The sequence below is a fragment of the Adiantum capillus-veneris genome, chromosome 20 (assembly GCF_014529385.1).
Source record: "Adiantum capillus-veneris isolate H3 chromosome 20, ASM1452938v2, whole genome shotgun sequence".
NCBI classification, from domain to species: Eukaryota; Viridiplantae; Streptophyta; class Polypodiopsida; order Polypodiales; family Pteridaceae; genus Adiantum; species Adiantum capillus-veneris.
The window spans coordinates 45,586,459-45,601,527 of NC_140950.1; the positions used below are offsets into that span (position 1 = coordinate 45,586,459).

The 15,069-nt window shown below is 43.4% G+C and overlaps 1 protein-coding gene across 2 annotated transcripts in view; it reads right to left on the reverse strand.

Moving 5' to 3' along the window:
• Positions 1-15,069, reverse strand: part of LOC147432452 (alpha/beta-Hydrolases superfamily protein) — an 82,505-nt gene that overhangs the window by 52,906 nt on the left and 14,530 nt on the right. For both annotated transcript variants that reach the window (XM_086492400.1, XM_086492401.1), the window contains exons 3-5: positions 10,611-10,709; positions 9,885-10,027; positions 9,673-9,781 (exon numbers count right to left, since the gene is read on the reverse strand). In XM_086492400.1, the coding sequence (XP_086348526.1) occupies positions 9,673-9,781; positions 9,885-10,027; positions 10,611-10,709 (351 nt within the window). The remainder of the gene's footprint in view (positions 1-9,672; positions 9,782-9,884; positions 10,028-10,610; positions 10,710-15,069) is intronic.

Below are 15,069 nucleotides of genomic sequence, written 5' to 3' on the forward strand. Positions count from 1 at the left end.
CCTTCAAGACCCCACAAGACAGCAGGCCTAGCGTTTTCTGCATCAGCATTGACCTAGCGTTTTGCTCCCAGATCAACCAACGTTTTTGCATTGCAGTAGCCTGTGGCAACAGTACGACCTTAGATCAGCCCCAGCGTTAGCAGATTCCCCCGCAAATAGAAGATCAGCCCTAGCGTTAGCAAACTCCCCAGCGACAGCAGAATTCAGCCCTAGCGTTTTTGGAGCAGCAAGATATTCAATGTTTTGCAATTCCATCGCGACAGATTCAGCCCTAGACTCAGCGTTTTCAGTTTTCAGCAGTCAGACATCGTAGAAAAAGTCTCGAACCTCGCACATCTCACCTTCCCGCAACAGTTCCTCGCCACACGGTGGGATCCATCGAAGTTTGCAGTTTCAACCTGGAAAACACAGATTTCAGCATCTGCGTTTTCAGCACGTCATCGTTGCATCGTCATCACCAACATAGAGTCAGAATTAAGCAGATAAAGATTTGCAGATTTCAGCCATTAGCGTTTTCAGATTTCAGCCCGTCTCGTCGTCGTCCTCATCGTCGTCAACATCATCGGCAAGTCAAAGCATTGTAAAGATTTGTGCAATCAATAGTAGACCGCTCTCGCCATAGAGAGTGGGGCCTTCGGAGGAGGGTTTTGACAACATTCTAGTGTCATATTCTTCTCTCTGTATCTCTCAGTCTCAGCATCTTCATTCACAATGTTTATCCACTTTGTTTGTGACCACTTGCACTTTCTCATTAAGGAACACAAGGCTCTCCCTTCCGTAGTAAAAGGAACCCTTGAGCACAATTCGGAGCACTCATCTTGAGCAAAGTTCAACATTCACTTCTGCTGCACTTTACATAAGCATTTGTGTTGCATTGTGATGTGCTATCCTGCTTGACTGAGATTGCCGAGGTATGTGATTTTAGTCGTTACAAATCAACACGATTTGGGTGTAATGGTTAATTTTGCTAGCCGGAATATCAAGAACTCCAATATGGAAAACTTAATGACCCTCAGATATTTTTGATAACTTAAGGTGTTTTGCATATGTAATCGCGGACAATTACTCTTCTTCCAAGAAGGGGGGACGTCACAAATTGCTGACGTGTCAAGCCACCAAAGACAAGGAGGGTTGGGAACCCTAGCCCTAATCCTAGCCAGCCTGCAGATCCTGGCCGAAGGGCCTAGATCCTAGCAGAAGTAGAAGAAGACAAAGTTCTCACGAACTTACAGATCCTCGCCTAGTGGCCTATAGCGTTTGGATTAAAACCCTAATCCCCAGCAACTTATAGGACCCCATCCAATGGGGCCTAAAATAGAGCAAACACACTCACACACCATGACTTGCATTGACTACCTGATGACGTGGCAGTGCTGACGCCGCAACTTGCGATGACTGCCACATAGCACTACTGTACAGACTATTTCACGTTTTATATGACTGCTAATGTGGCGCCACTGTATGGACAATCACCATGAGCGTTAGCTTTTGGGAGACCAGATGCTTTTAGACAATCAACTTTTCATGTAAACTGCTTTTGAGGGCCAAGGGCCTTAAAATATGAGATGAGGGCCTACTCTTTGGCATCCTATCGCGTGGAGGTGCAGAGGAGTGCTGCCATAGTTGTACCGTGTTGAAGCAATATAAAGAAATACCGAAAGAGACGCAATCATTTTGGGTCAGTGCTCTCTCGGAATGGAACTCCCAACACTTTGTGTCTCGTGTGCTGTGTATCTCTTTCACTTCAATTGTTTTGAAGCGTCTAAAGTCTGTTCTATTCCATTGGCACATGGTGCCATGCCATTACAGAGGCGCCCCCAAATCTGCCAAAAATAGGGCAGCCGCTTGCAATCTCTCCCTCTCCTCTCTCTAAATCTGCCGCCAGCCCTTTCTTCTCTCTCTAGGCCTATTTCTAGCCGCACAAGGAAAAGCACCTACCCTTCCCCTATTCCTACATGCCCTCAAGGCCTATTAAAACAGCCAACGCCCCCTCTCTATACTCACAAGAAGCCAGCACTAGGACTTGGCGCTAGGACTTGGAGGAGACTCTGCCGCCGCTGGGAAACTACGAGTGTTTGTGACCACTCTGCGAAGGAAGGTTGTTTTCCATGCCAAGAGCAACAGGTGAATAGTGTTCATGAGTTTTGCAAGTCTTTGCTACTATGTTTTTGCTTTGTAGGTACTCCACTTCGGAGAAGAGAGCAAGGAGGCTTCAGCCTACGCTCTGGGATTCATCAAGAACGGTTTGCAAAGCTTTACGCTCCGAATACACAAAGGAAAAAAATTGGGAGCTCGTCTCTCGGAATTTCCCTAACGAGAAGGAGACGACCATTGAGTCTAAGATCTAGAACGCAGGGTTTTCTCTGGTTCTTGTGTTTGTAAAAAAGATTCTTCCTGAATAAAGATTCTCTTTAAGGGCGGGGACAAGTCCATCTTCTAGTCCCCAATCCTATCGATCTTCTCCCTCGTCTCTTTTGGTCAATATTCTATTTATTTTCAGCTTATCGATTATTCATGTGCGCTCCCGTTTCTGAAAAATCGCCTCCATTTCTCTTCGTTTTGATGAGGCTTCCGCCATGCAGAACACAGCCAAGTCTTAATCTCGATACCTAGGATCCCTTATTATTAAGACTTAGCTCTCTTACGATCGCTCACTTTCTATATAGGGTGATTTTAAATCCTTGAGTGTATTGCTATGGTTTTCCTAAGAATCGTTCTTAGCTGCCAGTTCATGTATGTGTATGAGAGAGAGAGAGAGAGAGAGAGAGAGAGAGAGAGAGAGAGAGAGAGAGAGATGAGACCAAAAGTTACAACCATCATACATGTGATACAACTGTCTAGAACAAATAGAAGCTTACGTAAAACTAGTAAAATAAAATATATAAAACAAGTGTGACAATGGGAATCGAACCATAAAAGGAAGGTACAAACAAGGAATCAAGCTGCAAAGGGGAGGGTACAATACAAGGAGGGAGGCGTCACCCCATGAACGGCCACATGGGTCTCTATAATATGCTATCTATCTACACCCTAGAAAGAAGTAGGCCTCGCCCGACATCTGGTAATGATATCATGGATCCTTCCTCTATAATTGGCAACAATACAGTGGTCTCCCTAGGAGAGACTGAAAATTGTTCATGTATCTTACATTAAGGTTGTGGTATGCAAATAGGCTCCAAAGCATAAGATTTCAGCTTATTGATTGCCTCATATAATATGTCCGGGTTCATAAATTTTAAAGCTACTCTTTGATCTCTTTATGATAATTTGTTCCTCTTTGCTAATATGAACGCATTTTGGTACATAACTCCAAAGCCTTCCCCTTAAGCAAAATGTGGATGTAAGCCAGCACGCAAAGAAGATACCCAGTGTCATCGGTAGATGTCACACATGAAAGTGCGAAGCAGAGGGTAACGGTAGGTGCGCGTCGCGATGTAGTGCAGGATTGGGGCAAGAAGTAGGAGGCGGAGTGTAGCAGAGAGGAAGCGCTAGGGATTGAAGAAGGGAGAGAGAGAGAGCTCACATTTTTGGGGAAAACTCAATAAGTGAGTTTTGGGTTTTCCCACTTTTATTATAAGTGACTTTACAAAAATGTGTCCAGGTTCAATGTGAACCTAGACAAAGTATAAAAATGTACAAAACCGGGTTATTTAGGCCTTTAACCCAACAACCTCCCACTTAAAGGCATAAATGACGCCTTTAAGTTAACCAACTCCCACCAGCTGTATGCAATGCTCATGTTGAGCTTTAGCAAGACTCTTGATGAGAACATCTGCAGGGTTATCCTGTTTATGGATCTTAGTCAAGGTGACTAGACCATCCTCCAATACCTGACGTATGAAGTGGTACCGCACATCTATGTGTTTGGTACGCACATGAAATATGGCATTTTTGGCTAAATAGACAGCACTCTGCTATCACAACCCAACATGGGTGTATAAGCAAGCATGCCAAGTTCTTTTGCAAGTCTGCCCAACCAAATGGCCTCTTTTGAAGCCTCTGTGGCTGAAATATATTCAGCCTCAGTAGTACTCAATGCCACAATTTTTTGCAACCTAGAACACCAAGAAACTGCACCACCAGCAATCGCAAATACATATCCACTGGTAGATTTCCTTGTATCCATGTCACCTACCATGTCTGCATCACAATATCCCTGCAACTTCAAATCACTTTTTCCATAACAAATACACTTCGATTGTGTGTACCTTTCAAATATCTCAAAATGTATTTGACAGCTTCCCTATGCACTTTGCCAAAATTCGACATGTATCGACTAACAACTCCCACTGCATAAGCAATGTCAGGACGAGTGGCAACCATAGCATACAGAAGAGAACCGCAAACTGATGCATATGGGATTCCCTTCATTGCTTTCAATGCCACCTCATCCTTTGGGCAATCTGCTTTGCTAAGCTTAGTGTATGGAGGTAAAGGTACTCCAAGAGGTTTAGCATCAGTCATATTAAACCTGGCAAGTACTTTTGCAATGTACCTTTCTTGAGATAAAAAGAGCAATTTCAGCTTTCTATCTCTTTTAATACGCATGCCCAAAATATGCTCTGCATCACCCAAATCCTCCATAGCAAATGCTGAATTTAGCTTACGTTTCAGAGCATCAAGACTAGTCTTATGTTTCCCGACAAGCAACATGTCATCAACATAGAGAACAAGTATGATGGGAATACCATCTTCATCCCTTTTTGTATACAAACAATGATCTGCATGGCTGTGTTTAAAGCCTTGAGACAACATAAAACTGTCAAACTTCTTATACCACTGCCGTGATGATTGTCTCAAACCATACAAAGCCCTTTTCAGTTTGCATACAAGTTCCTCACGTGTAGGAACTACAAAACCTTTAAGGTTGTGTTCATGTATATGTCCTCTTCAATGTCACCATGCAAAAACGACGCCGTTACATCCATTTGATTCAATTCCAAATCAAGCACCGCAACAAGAGCAAAAAGGACACGTAAAGTTGTAAGCTTTATAACAGGAGAAAAGATTTCTTGACAATCAATTCTTTCTTTCTATGCATATCCTTTTGCAACCAATCTTGCCTTGTACTTGGGTTTTTCATCCACAATCTTAATCTTGTATACCCATTTGTTAGAAAGAGCCTTTCTCCTTTTAGGCAATGGCACAAGATCCCAAGTATCATTTGCATACAAGGATTTCATTTCCTCTTGCATTGCAAGCTCCCACTTACTGCTTGACTCACATGTCTTAGCCTCTTTATAAGTGAGAGGCTCCCCTTCATCTGTCAGCATAATATAATGCAAAGAGAAATCATATCTACTCACATTCCGCCTTGGACGAGTAGAACGCCTCACCCAATGATTCACATTATCTGAAAATGGGTCTACATCAGGTGAAACAATGATATCATCAACAAAGGGCTGCTGTACATCATTTTCAGCCCTGTTTTCAGCATTGTTATGTGGCTGCACATGCCCTTCAGGAGCCTCATTTGCTATCCAACATCATCTGGCTCAAACACCACTCGCTCATCAACATTTTTAGCCATATATGGTGCATCCTGAGGGTCAAAATTAGGCCTAATACGTGGCTGTACATGCTGAAATTTGACCTTCTTATGGTCACCATTAAAGGCACACAATTGTTTTTAAGCAGCCTTGCCTCATTAAAAACAACATCCCGGATGCGTACAACCTTTTTGAGCTGAGGTAACCAAATTTTGTAGCCCATTTCACCTTCTTCACCATATCCGATGAAGAGGCCTTTAATGGACTTTGCATCCAGCTTACTCCTCAACTCAGGTCTTACATGCACAAACGCGTCGCAACCAAAGACGCGTAAGTGATCGTATGAAGTAGGTTTACCAGACCAAACCTCTTCAACGATGTCACCTTTCAAAGACATGTAAGGGGATCGATTACATATATGCACTGCAGTTTTTAGAGCTTCTCCCCAAAATCCATGAGGGAAATTAGCTATGGACAGCATACATCTCACCCTCTTACATAAAGTCCTATTGTATCTTTCAGCCACACCATTAGAAGAGGGGCTGTATGGAACAATAAGCTCCCTCTTAATGCCCAAATTTTCACAAAATTTATTAAATTCACCACTTGTGAACTCACCCCCATTATCCGTACGCAAGCATTTAAGCTTTTTATCTGTCTGGGTGGTCACAAATGCATGAAATTTCTTAAACGTAGCAAAGGCTTCATCCTTAGATTTGAGCAAATGAACCCATATTTTTCTAGAATGATCATCAACGAAAGAGACAAAATAATATGCACCCCCCATAGATTTAGTGGGCATGCTACAAACATCAGAATGTACAAGATCAAGCACATTAGATTTGAGAGAGACACGGAAGTAATAAGAACTTTTCACTTGCTTGCCATATGGACATTCATTAACAAATCAAGCTTTGTGTCTTTAGCATCAAGCTTGTTCAAATTACAAAGCTTAATAAGGCCTTTTTGGCTCATATGGCCAAGCCTCTTATGCCACAACTCCATATGTGAGTTAATTTCAGCCAAAGCAATAAATTTGCCCAACAAGGCCTTTCCATGCAAGGAGTAAAGTGTCCTTTTCTTGTACCTTTTACAATCAGCCTTGGACCTTTTGTCATCTTCCATGATCCTCTCTTAAACAAAATGCTATAACCATGCATATCCATCTGACCAAAAGAAAGCAGACTCTTCTTGATTCCTTGCACATATCTAACATCATGCAAGACAAGCTCATTTGTGCAATCTATAGAAAGATGCGCAGTGCCAATACCCTCAATGGAACATGCATGATTGTTTCCAAGGTAAACATGGCCATGGCTGCCTGTAACAAAAGTAGAAAAGCACTCCTTGATAGGAGTCACATGAAATGAAGCACCGGAATCAACTATCCAAGTCTAGGATAATGCATCATTAACAGTCAATAAAGCATCAATTAGATCACTCTTGGTGATCTGTATATCCTGTGTATGAACATTGAGAGAGGCATCAGACTTATGAGCATCATCAACTGACAAAGTGGCACATAAGATATCTTCAACATCTGACACCTCCTCAATAACAACACTAGAGACCACATTTGCCTTCTCTTTGTCCTTTAGACTGTCCTGTGCATCTTCTTGATCTCCTTCTTCTCTTTCTTTTTGTCTCCACCGTTCTTCTTCCTTTCCAATTCTGCCTTATAGTACCTGCACTTGTGACCTTTCCTGCCACATTGATAGCATGTCACATCACCCTTGCCTTTGCTGCCATTTCCCCTTTCTCTACTCTTACTCTTACTTCTCTGTGCATAGGCATTCTTCTTCTCTATCCTGCCTCTAACCATGTTGGCTGAGCCACCTCCTTCTCCACTTGCTTTCCTCCTGATTTCTTCATTCAATATTGAACCCCTAACTCCATCAAAAGTCAAGTTGGGATTATTTGACAATGAGACCACCAATGTTTCCCAAGAAGCAGATAGAGTCATCAGCAAGAAGATGGCTTTGAGCTTATCATCAAAAGGGAACAAACCTGAGTCCTGTAAACTGAGATAGAGCGCCTGTAAACAATGACAAATGCTCTGCAGCACTCTTGGACTCATCTAACTGCATGCCAACAAGTTTCCGCATCAAATGCACCTGATTAACTGGGGTCGTATTCTCATACGTTGCCTTCAATTTCTCCCACAACTCAAACGCATTGACAAGACCCTTGAGATCTACCAAATTCTCGTCAGAGACGGCCATTTTAATGTAGGTAATGGCCTTCTTGTTCAATGTAAGCCATGCTGCATCTGACATATCTTTTGGCTTCTCTGCTTCAAGTGCCCTATCACAATCTTTAAGAAAGAGGATTCCTTGAATCCTATCCTTCCAAAGATCAAAACATGTTCCCTCGAACCGCTTGATCTCGAAGAGATTCTTAACGTCAGAGGAAGTCGATGCCATAGTTGCACAAACAAGAGGGCTTAAATGCTAAAAAATTTCGGCAAAATGCACCAAATATAACCTCACCGCAATGTGCACAACAGCTCCAAAGTGTCACAGAAGCAATTTGAGCCAAAAATATGCAAGTTTAGGCAAGAATAGCAATTTCTGAACTTTTTGTGCAGAAAATTCAGCAAGGAAATTTATGCCCAAAAACAACATATGTTGTTGTTTTTAACCTCTAAGAATGTACATAATGTAAAAACACAGCCTTTGGGAGCATGTATGGACAAAAGCCCCAATTTTTAGCATAGAAGTGCAAAAAATTGACTTGAAAAGGGCATTTTGCATCCAAAACTTGCTTAATGCTCGGGAATTACAGCATTTAATACTTTCCCTAATCTAAATACATCAAATGTACATTTGCATAAACCTGCGTAAATCTATAATTTGTTGTAAAAACCTGTTTTAGAACCTGTTTTTCAACAAAATTGGTTGATTTAGGGTAGTAGGGACCATGTACAAGTGTTCCCACAACTTATTCATCATGAGAGAACCTGCACTTTGCTGTAATAACCTGTTTTTGACCCAAAAACAGCCTGTTTTGGGCTGCTTTGGCACTCTAGGTATCCTCGGTGACCTCGGAAGCAAGGGGGTTCGCGATAGAAGTGGAGATTGTCACAATAAAACACCTTTTGCTTGCTGTCCGGCCACCTGCGCAGGTCCTTGTGAAACCCTAGGGCTCTGATACCAATTGAAAGCGCGAAGCAAAGGGTACCGGTAGATGCGCGTCACGATGTAGTGCAGGATTGGGGCAAGATGCAGGAGGCGGAGTGCAGCAGAGAGGAAGCGCTAGGGATTGAAGGAAGGGGGAGAGAGAGAGAGAGAGAGAGAGAGAGAGCTCATGTTTTTGGGAAAAACTCAATAAGTGAGTTTTGGGTTTTCCCACTTTTATTATAAGTGACTTTAAAAAAATGTGAACCTGGACAAAGTATAAAAATGTACAAAACGGGGTTATTTAGGCCTTTAACCCAACAACACATTAGGGCAACAATCTTCCCCTCTTGTCAAAGGAAGTTCTTGTCCCTTCTTTTTTTCTAAGACTCGTGCTCATTTGCTGTGGCTTTCAGATACCAAAGATCTCATTCACTTAGTTTCTGAGAGTTTGAATGCACTGCTTTAACAAAAGTTTGGAAGACATTTTTGGCTAATTGGAGTACTTCTTGTTAGTCTGAGAATACACATTGTGTTCTTCACATGGGTTTGCTTTGACCAATGTGTTGGAGCATCTGGGACTGCTGGAACTGTTCAATGCTTTGGCAGACTCCCATTGACATTTTTGGTGCAGTTAGGCTAAAGTTTACAAACCTCCTTTAATATGGTGGAAGATTACTTGGAATACATTGGTGGCATTCTTGAATTGTTTCTAGAGCAAACTGCAACCCTTCAGCATGCATCGGTTTGATGGATGTCTTCCTTCCCTGTGCACACCTTTCCCTCTCTGCGAGGTTTCCTTACTGGAAATGCAGCATTATGTTATAAATAAAGTGTTTACATACAATAAAACATACATCTATGTGTGGTTCAGAACTAAGTATTGTCTGCACAAATTTACTGAGGAGTTGTTCATGCTGAGAGAGAGTGCTGGGGAAAAACAGGTAATTAGCAGCTTGGAATTAACTAATAGAAGGACCCTTTTCTTGAAGTTAAAAAAAATAGCAGCTTCGAAAAGGTCATATGATTACTGACAGATGTGCTCTGTTTTAAACAGAAGAAATCACCTGACTAACTACAAAGTCAATAGAATCTGCTATGAGAGGTTCCTGTGGTCCATCACGAATTCCTGACAAGATGTATCGCTTCAACAGAAACTCTGGAGTCCAAGTGATCCTGAATAAGCCAAAAAAAATTCCCTTTCAACTTTGCTGCTTTCAAAAGCTGTGAACCTATGCAGATTTTGACTTTTTTTTTTATAAAAAAACCCAATACCCACAATGAAGACCAAGTTGTTGCGGCAGCAAACTCTCTTGTATCCAGAAATGTGTTAGAGAGTACTAAAGATTGAACCCTCCGTGGACGATAATGTGCAAAGAGTTGTGCAAGAAATCCACCAAGAGAGGTCCCATAAATATGTACCTGGATCCAACCATCCTGAGCAATCAATTTGTATGGCTTCACCAAATTTCAGTACTATTCTTGTGAGTGTGACCCAGAAGAAGAAACTCCCCACATGCAAAAGGTGAAAGTAATGTCCTGATCACAAACTGGTTCTCCTTAGGCTTTTGCTAGAGCCTAGAAGCGGACGAAAAATCCCAGGACTTGAGCATGACTACATGAAAAACAGCAAAGGCCTAGCCTTATGTCCAAGACTAAAGATCATCCATTCGCTTACAGCTATTGCCAGATGTAAAAAGATGAAAACTAGATTGTAGCTCAGTGATTATAATGCACAGGTAACGCTCCAACTCCAGGCCCAATTCCGCACCTTAAGATCATGCTTACTCTACCCATTCAAAGAAAACAACTGCGAAGAATTGGCCATTTGAGCATAGACAAGGCATATTAATGTTTTGAAAGCATGCAACCACCATTAGAGATCAAGAATAGGTAACAATGGCTACAGCTGTCCTCTCTTAACTGTTCAACATGATGCTTGTGGTAGAGTTGAAAATTCTACTTTAAAATGGAAAAGCCAATGTAGGTGGATGCCAAAGCTTACATGATGCACGCCAATTGTGTCCAAAAACTTTTCGAAAGAGTTGACCCACTCTTGGTGACTCCACACTGGTGGAGCATCTGCAGCAATTACACGATAGCCCTACAGCCGCAACAGACAAAAAACAGGTTGGTACGATCAGATCCGCAATATTAAAAACAGCAGAATTGAAATCATGCTTATCTAGTAACAACAGCCGGCAAGCCTCTCGAGTCTACTCTCGCAAGTTCGGACGCTCCTGTTGGAATTAGGGTTGCAGGCATGCACACACAACTTGGAGAAGATGAATACGCTCAAGGCACACAACAAAGAGTGTATTGCTTAATGCGCAAATAGGAAGATAAGTTAGCCCTAGAGTGGTGGGTGTATAAACAATGCACGGGGGAAAAAACTGTAAGGAGATGGCTAGGGTAGAAAGAATAGAACTCATGGGAGATGGCGTGCAGGGCAGGAAAGGAGGCGAAAAAGAGAGAGAGAGAGAGAGAGAGAGAGAGAGAGAGTAGAATGACACCAAAAGATTACACGCTATTTCTTGTGTTAAGCCTTTACAAGATATATAAAGCAAAGTTGTCATGCAAAAGCACGTCATTGGCAGGAGGGTGGTCTCACAGTCGAGTTCTTGGCAGCCTTTTGGGAGAGGTTGTGGGACTCCAGACAGCCGAGGTGCGTCACCTTGTTCCAGTGGCTGGTCGCACACAGAGCTACAGCAGTGGGGAGCTGGCTAGTGCATAGTGGTCTCTCGGCCGCATGTACAGCCTGTGACCATTTGGTGGAGAGTCAGCGTCACTGTCTTTGGGACTGTCCCTCGGCTCAGCAGGTGTGGCTACGAGTTCTTCGGCTGATGCCTACTCTCTCCATGGCTCGACAGTACACTTGGGGGCCAGCGGCTTGGTCCACTCTCACGGGCCCGGCACTTCAGTTTGAGCTATCTTCCACCAGCAGGATAATAGTGATACAGGGGGAGCGACCTACACTCCAACCTGCTACAGAGCGTACTCCACAAGAGTGGTGCAGTGAGAGAGAGGAGTGTTGGGAGCTCATCAGTGGCCTGACACTGTGGTTCATCTGGCAGGCCCGCTGTTTCCGCATCTTTGAGGCTCGCCCTGTGCCACCAGCAGAGACTGTTCGTGACTTTTGGCTAGAGCTGATCCATACTCTCAGAGGACAGCTTGAGGGACTACAGAGCATCTCCGACCGCATGCGGGAGCGCCGCGAGGCTTTCCTCCGACTCTGGCGCCCTGGGCCTTTCTACACCATTGTCCAGGGTGTGCTCAGATGGCACTACCGTCCACCTGTGTGGCTCTTCCCTCCTCCCATCTCTTGATTTAGCCACATTGTATATATGTTGTTTTTTCATTGGGAGAGTCTCCCCATCATGCTTGTTGTAGCCCTCTCTTGTAGAGGTGGTTGTAGCCCTATGGGCAATTTTCATTAACTAATAGAAGGATTTTTTTCTCGGAAAGAAAAAAAAAAGTTTCCATGCAAAACTCCATGCACACTGAAGGTGCACTGCGTGATATAGGGGAGTGTTCCCACGGGCACCAAATGATTGGAGATTGGGCTTGAAAACCGAGCAATCCCCCCCTCAAGCCCAAACCACTAACAATGGACTTGGTACAGACCATGGTAGAGTTCAATCACCTAAAACTATGAGTAGAAGGTCCCCCCCCCCCCCCGGACAACAACATAGCTGTGTGTGTGCACTTCCCTCAGAAAACAATCAGAGTGAGAGAACAAAAATTCAAACCAAACATAAATGGGAGGTCTTACCACTTTTTTTCGTGGTAGTGTTTATAACTTTATAACCCATACAAATTTATTTCTCACGGCAACAACTGGCTGATAAGTTAAAAGAAGGCTTTGACTGAAAAAGGTAATTTTGTTGACAACAAACAAACCATAAGCCTATGCCACTGAACAAGGAAAAACAGTTTTTGGAGTCGCATACCACGTTCTTGAAGCAGATCTTCATTTATCATGTTCTCCATCATTTGCCTCAATGCTAGTTGTATCCGATAGACAAGAAAAACCACTAAATTGACATATATGGCATACACATCCAACGTGAAGCTTTGGAGAGTTGATGATGAAAATGGATATATGCAAGTGCACACCATCCCAAGCAATCATAAGACAACCATGTGCCTTTGGACACGTTGCGCACTAAAAACGACACGGAGTATCTCTGTGTACTCCAAATCGATCGCTTGCAAAACCACCAAGATCACCACCATTTTGCTGAGCATTACCTTGAAGGCTACAAACACCTTCATTGACAAGGCCGTTTTGAAAAGCATCCTCGGCGGCTCATTGATTTTCTGCAGCATTTTGATATGCTAGTCAAGAAGCACTCTATGCAATGGCGTTTTGATATGTTGTTCGTTAACAAGCCTTGCTCTCTAGCAGCGTTTTGAGAGGCTTTGTTTGTAGCTCTACAGCACAAGCACAAAGAAAGAGTTTTGAAATGCTCTAATTGCACCACCTTTTGCCAAGCAGCACCACCGTACAAGCTTCACCAAAACATGCAGAGCGTTTTGATATGCTCTCGAAAGCACTCTCCAAAACACAACATTTTAAAAGGCCTTGAAACTGTCCACAGGTGCCTGCGTGCTAGAACGCCTTGATTTGTTGCGCTACCTACCAACACCCTCCTGGGATCTGCAACTGTCAACGAGAGCGGCTCTATTTGTCGTTGATGAGCCTCACAACTAGCGATGTCTTGAGATGTTGCAATCGCCTTCTTCACCGTGTGGGCTTGCCTTGCCAATGGGAGCACCTGACCACTTGTAAGGAGATGGCTAGGGTGGATGCCAGCGAATAGAAGCCATGGGAGATGGCGTGTATGGCTGAAAAGGAGGTGAAAACGAGCAAGCAAGCGAGAGAGAGAGAGAGAGAGAGAGAGAGAGAGAGAGAGAGACCAAAAGATAACACGCTATTGCTTGTATTAGTTTGTAAAAAGCCTTTACAAGATATATAAAGCAAAGTTATCATGCAAAACTCCATGCACACTGAAGATGCACTGCATGCTATAGGGAAGTGTTCCCACGGCCACCAAATGATTGGTAACTTGGGCTTGAAAACCCAACAAAAACCTCATAATGAGGGAAAAAGTGCCCTGGTGATCCTATGTGTGTTCACACACATCACTACCACATATATAGAAACAAATCCCCCCTGGGAATGATAGGGTGAATGAGAGCTGGCACATTGTGTATAGGGAAGTATCGTGCCCTAAGGACATGATCAATCCACAAAGGGAAGCAAGCCCAAAGCTTTGCGGAACGCTTCAAACTTATCACGAGGCAATGCCTTCGTGAACAGATCTGCAAGGTTGTCCTCTGTCGGCACATAAGCCAAGTAATCTCTCATGATGAGAGTCTCTCCCTGACATAGTGATAATGCACCTCAATGTGCTTTGTGCCAATGCGCTCTGACTGTCAGTGTAGATAATGTTGGCAATGTCAGAGATGCCTAAACTCTCTATCCGGATTCACATCAATGGCCTCTTCTCAGGTCGACACCTTTCGAAGACAGCCCGCCGTTCAAACATGGGCATAGCGAAATGAGGTGAATTCAAGCAGTTGAGGCCAAGGGTGGCAATGAAAGAGCATGGACTTGCAAGCTTTGCTCCTATAAGAGAGCCGCCAATGCCAACAAAGATCACACACACTTTTTGCGTGAAGAAGGTCAAGAAGTCAAGTTTTGCACACACGTCACCTCCCAAAAAAGAGTGGAGCCTCTTGAGAAGCTCAAGGTGTTTGAGGCCGTCGAGGCGGCGAAGAGAGACCGACGAGTTGCCATTGATCCTCCACCATAACGAGACCGTGAGAGCAGCCGGTGTTGAAGGAGATGGAGGGTGGCTCCAATTTTGCAAAACCTTCGGGTTCTCAAGCACATCATCATGCTCCTTCCGCATTAGGGGTCTCCGTTGCCAACTGTCCCCGTCACAAATCCACCCTCGACGAGAATTAAAATCCACGATTGAAGGAAGAGTAAATAGGTCGGTAGTCCTCTTCTTCTACCACGACCACATTGCCTTTCATGGGGCAGGGTGAGTCAAGGTTGGATCAAAACGTACGTACGGATTGGTTCCGTACCGTACGGACGTCTGTACGGATCCTACCGTACGGAACGATCCATACGTTTTTCTTCTCTTCTTTTTTTCTTTTTTTTTTTTGGGTGGGAAGCCCGTACGGTGCTGATTTAAAATAAAAATCTAAGTCTCTTGCAGTAGTTACACAGTATGTGGTTGTCTTGTAAAACGTGTCTTTGAATGTCTCTATAAGTTGTTGACTTCTCCCTTGTTTTTTATTGGGAATGTCCTAGAAAATTTAGTACTTTGCGGTTTTTTTACAAGAGTACGTATTTTTACGTACATTAAAAAATTTCCTATATGGAGCAACGTACAGTACATACATATACGCCACGTACAGTACGTTTGGTACCACCTTGGGGTGAGTAG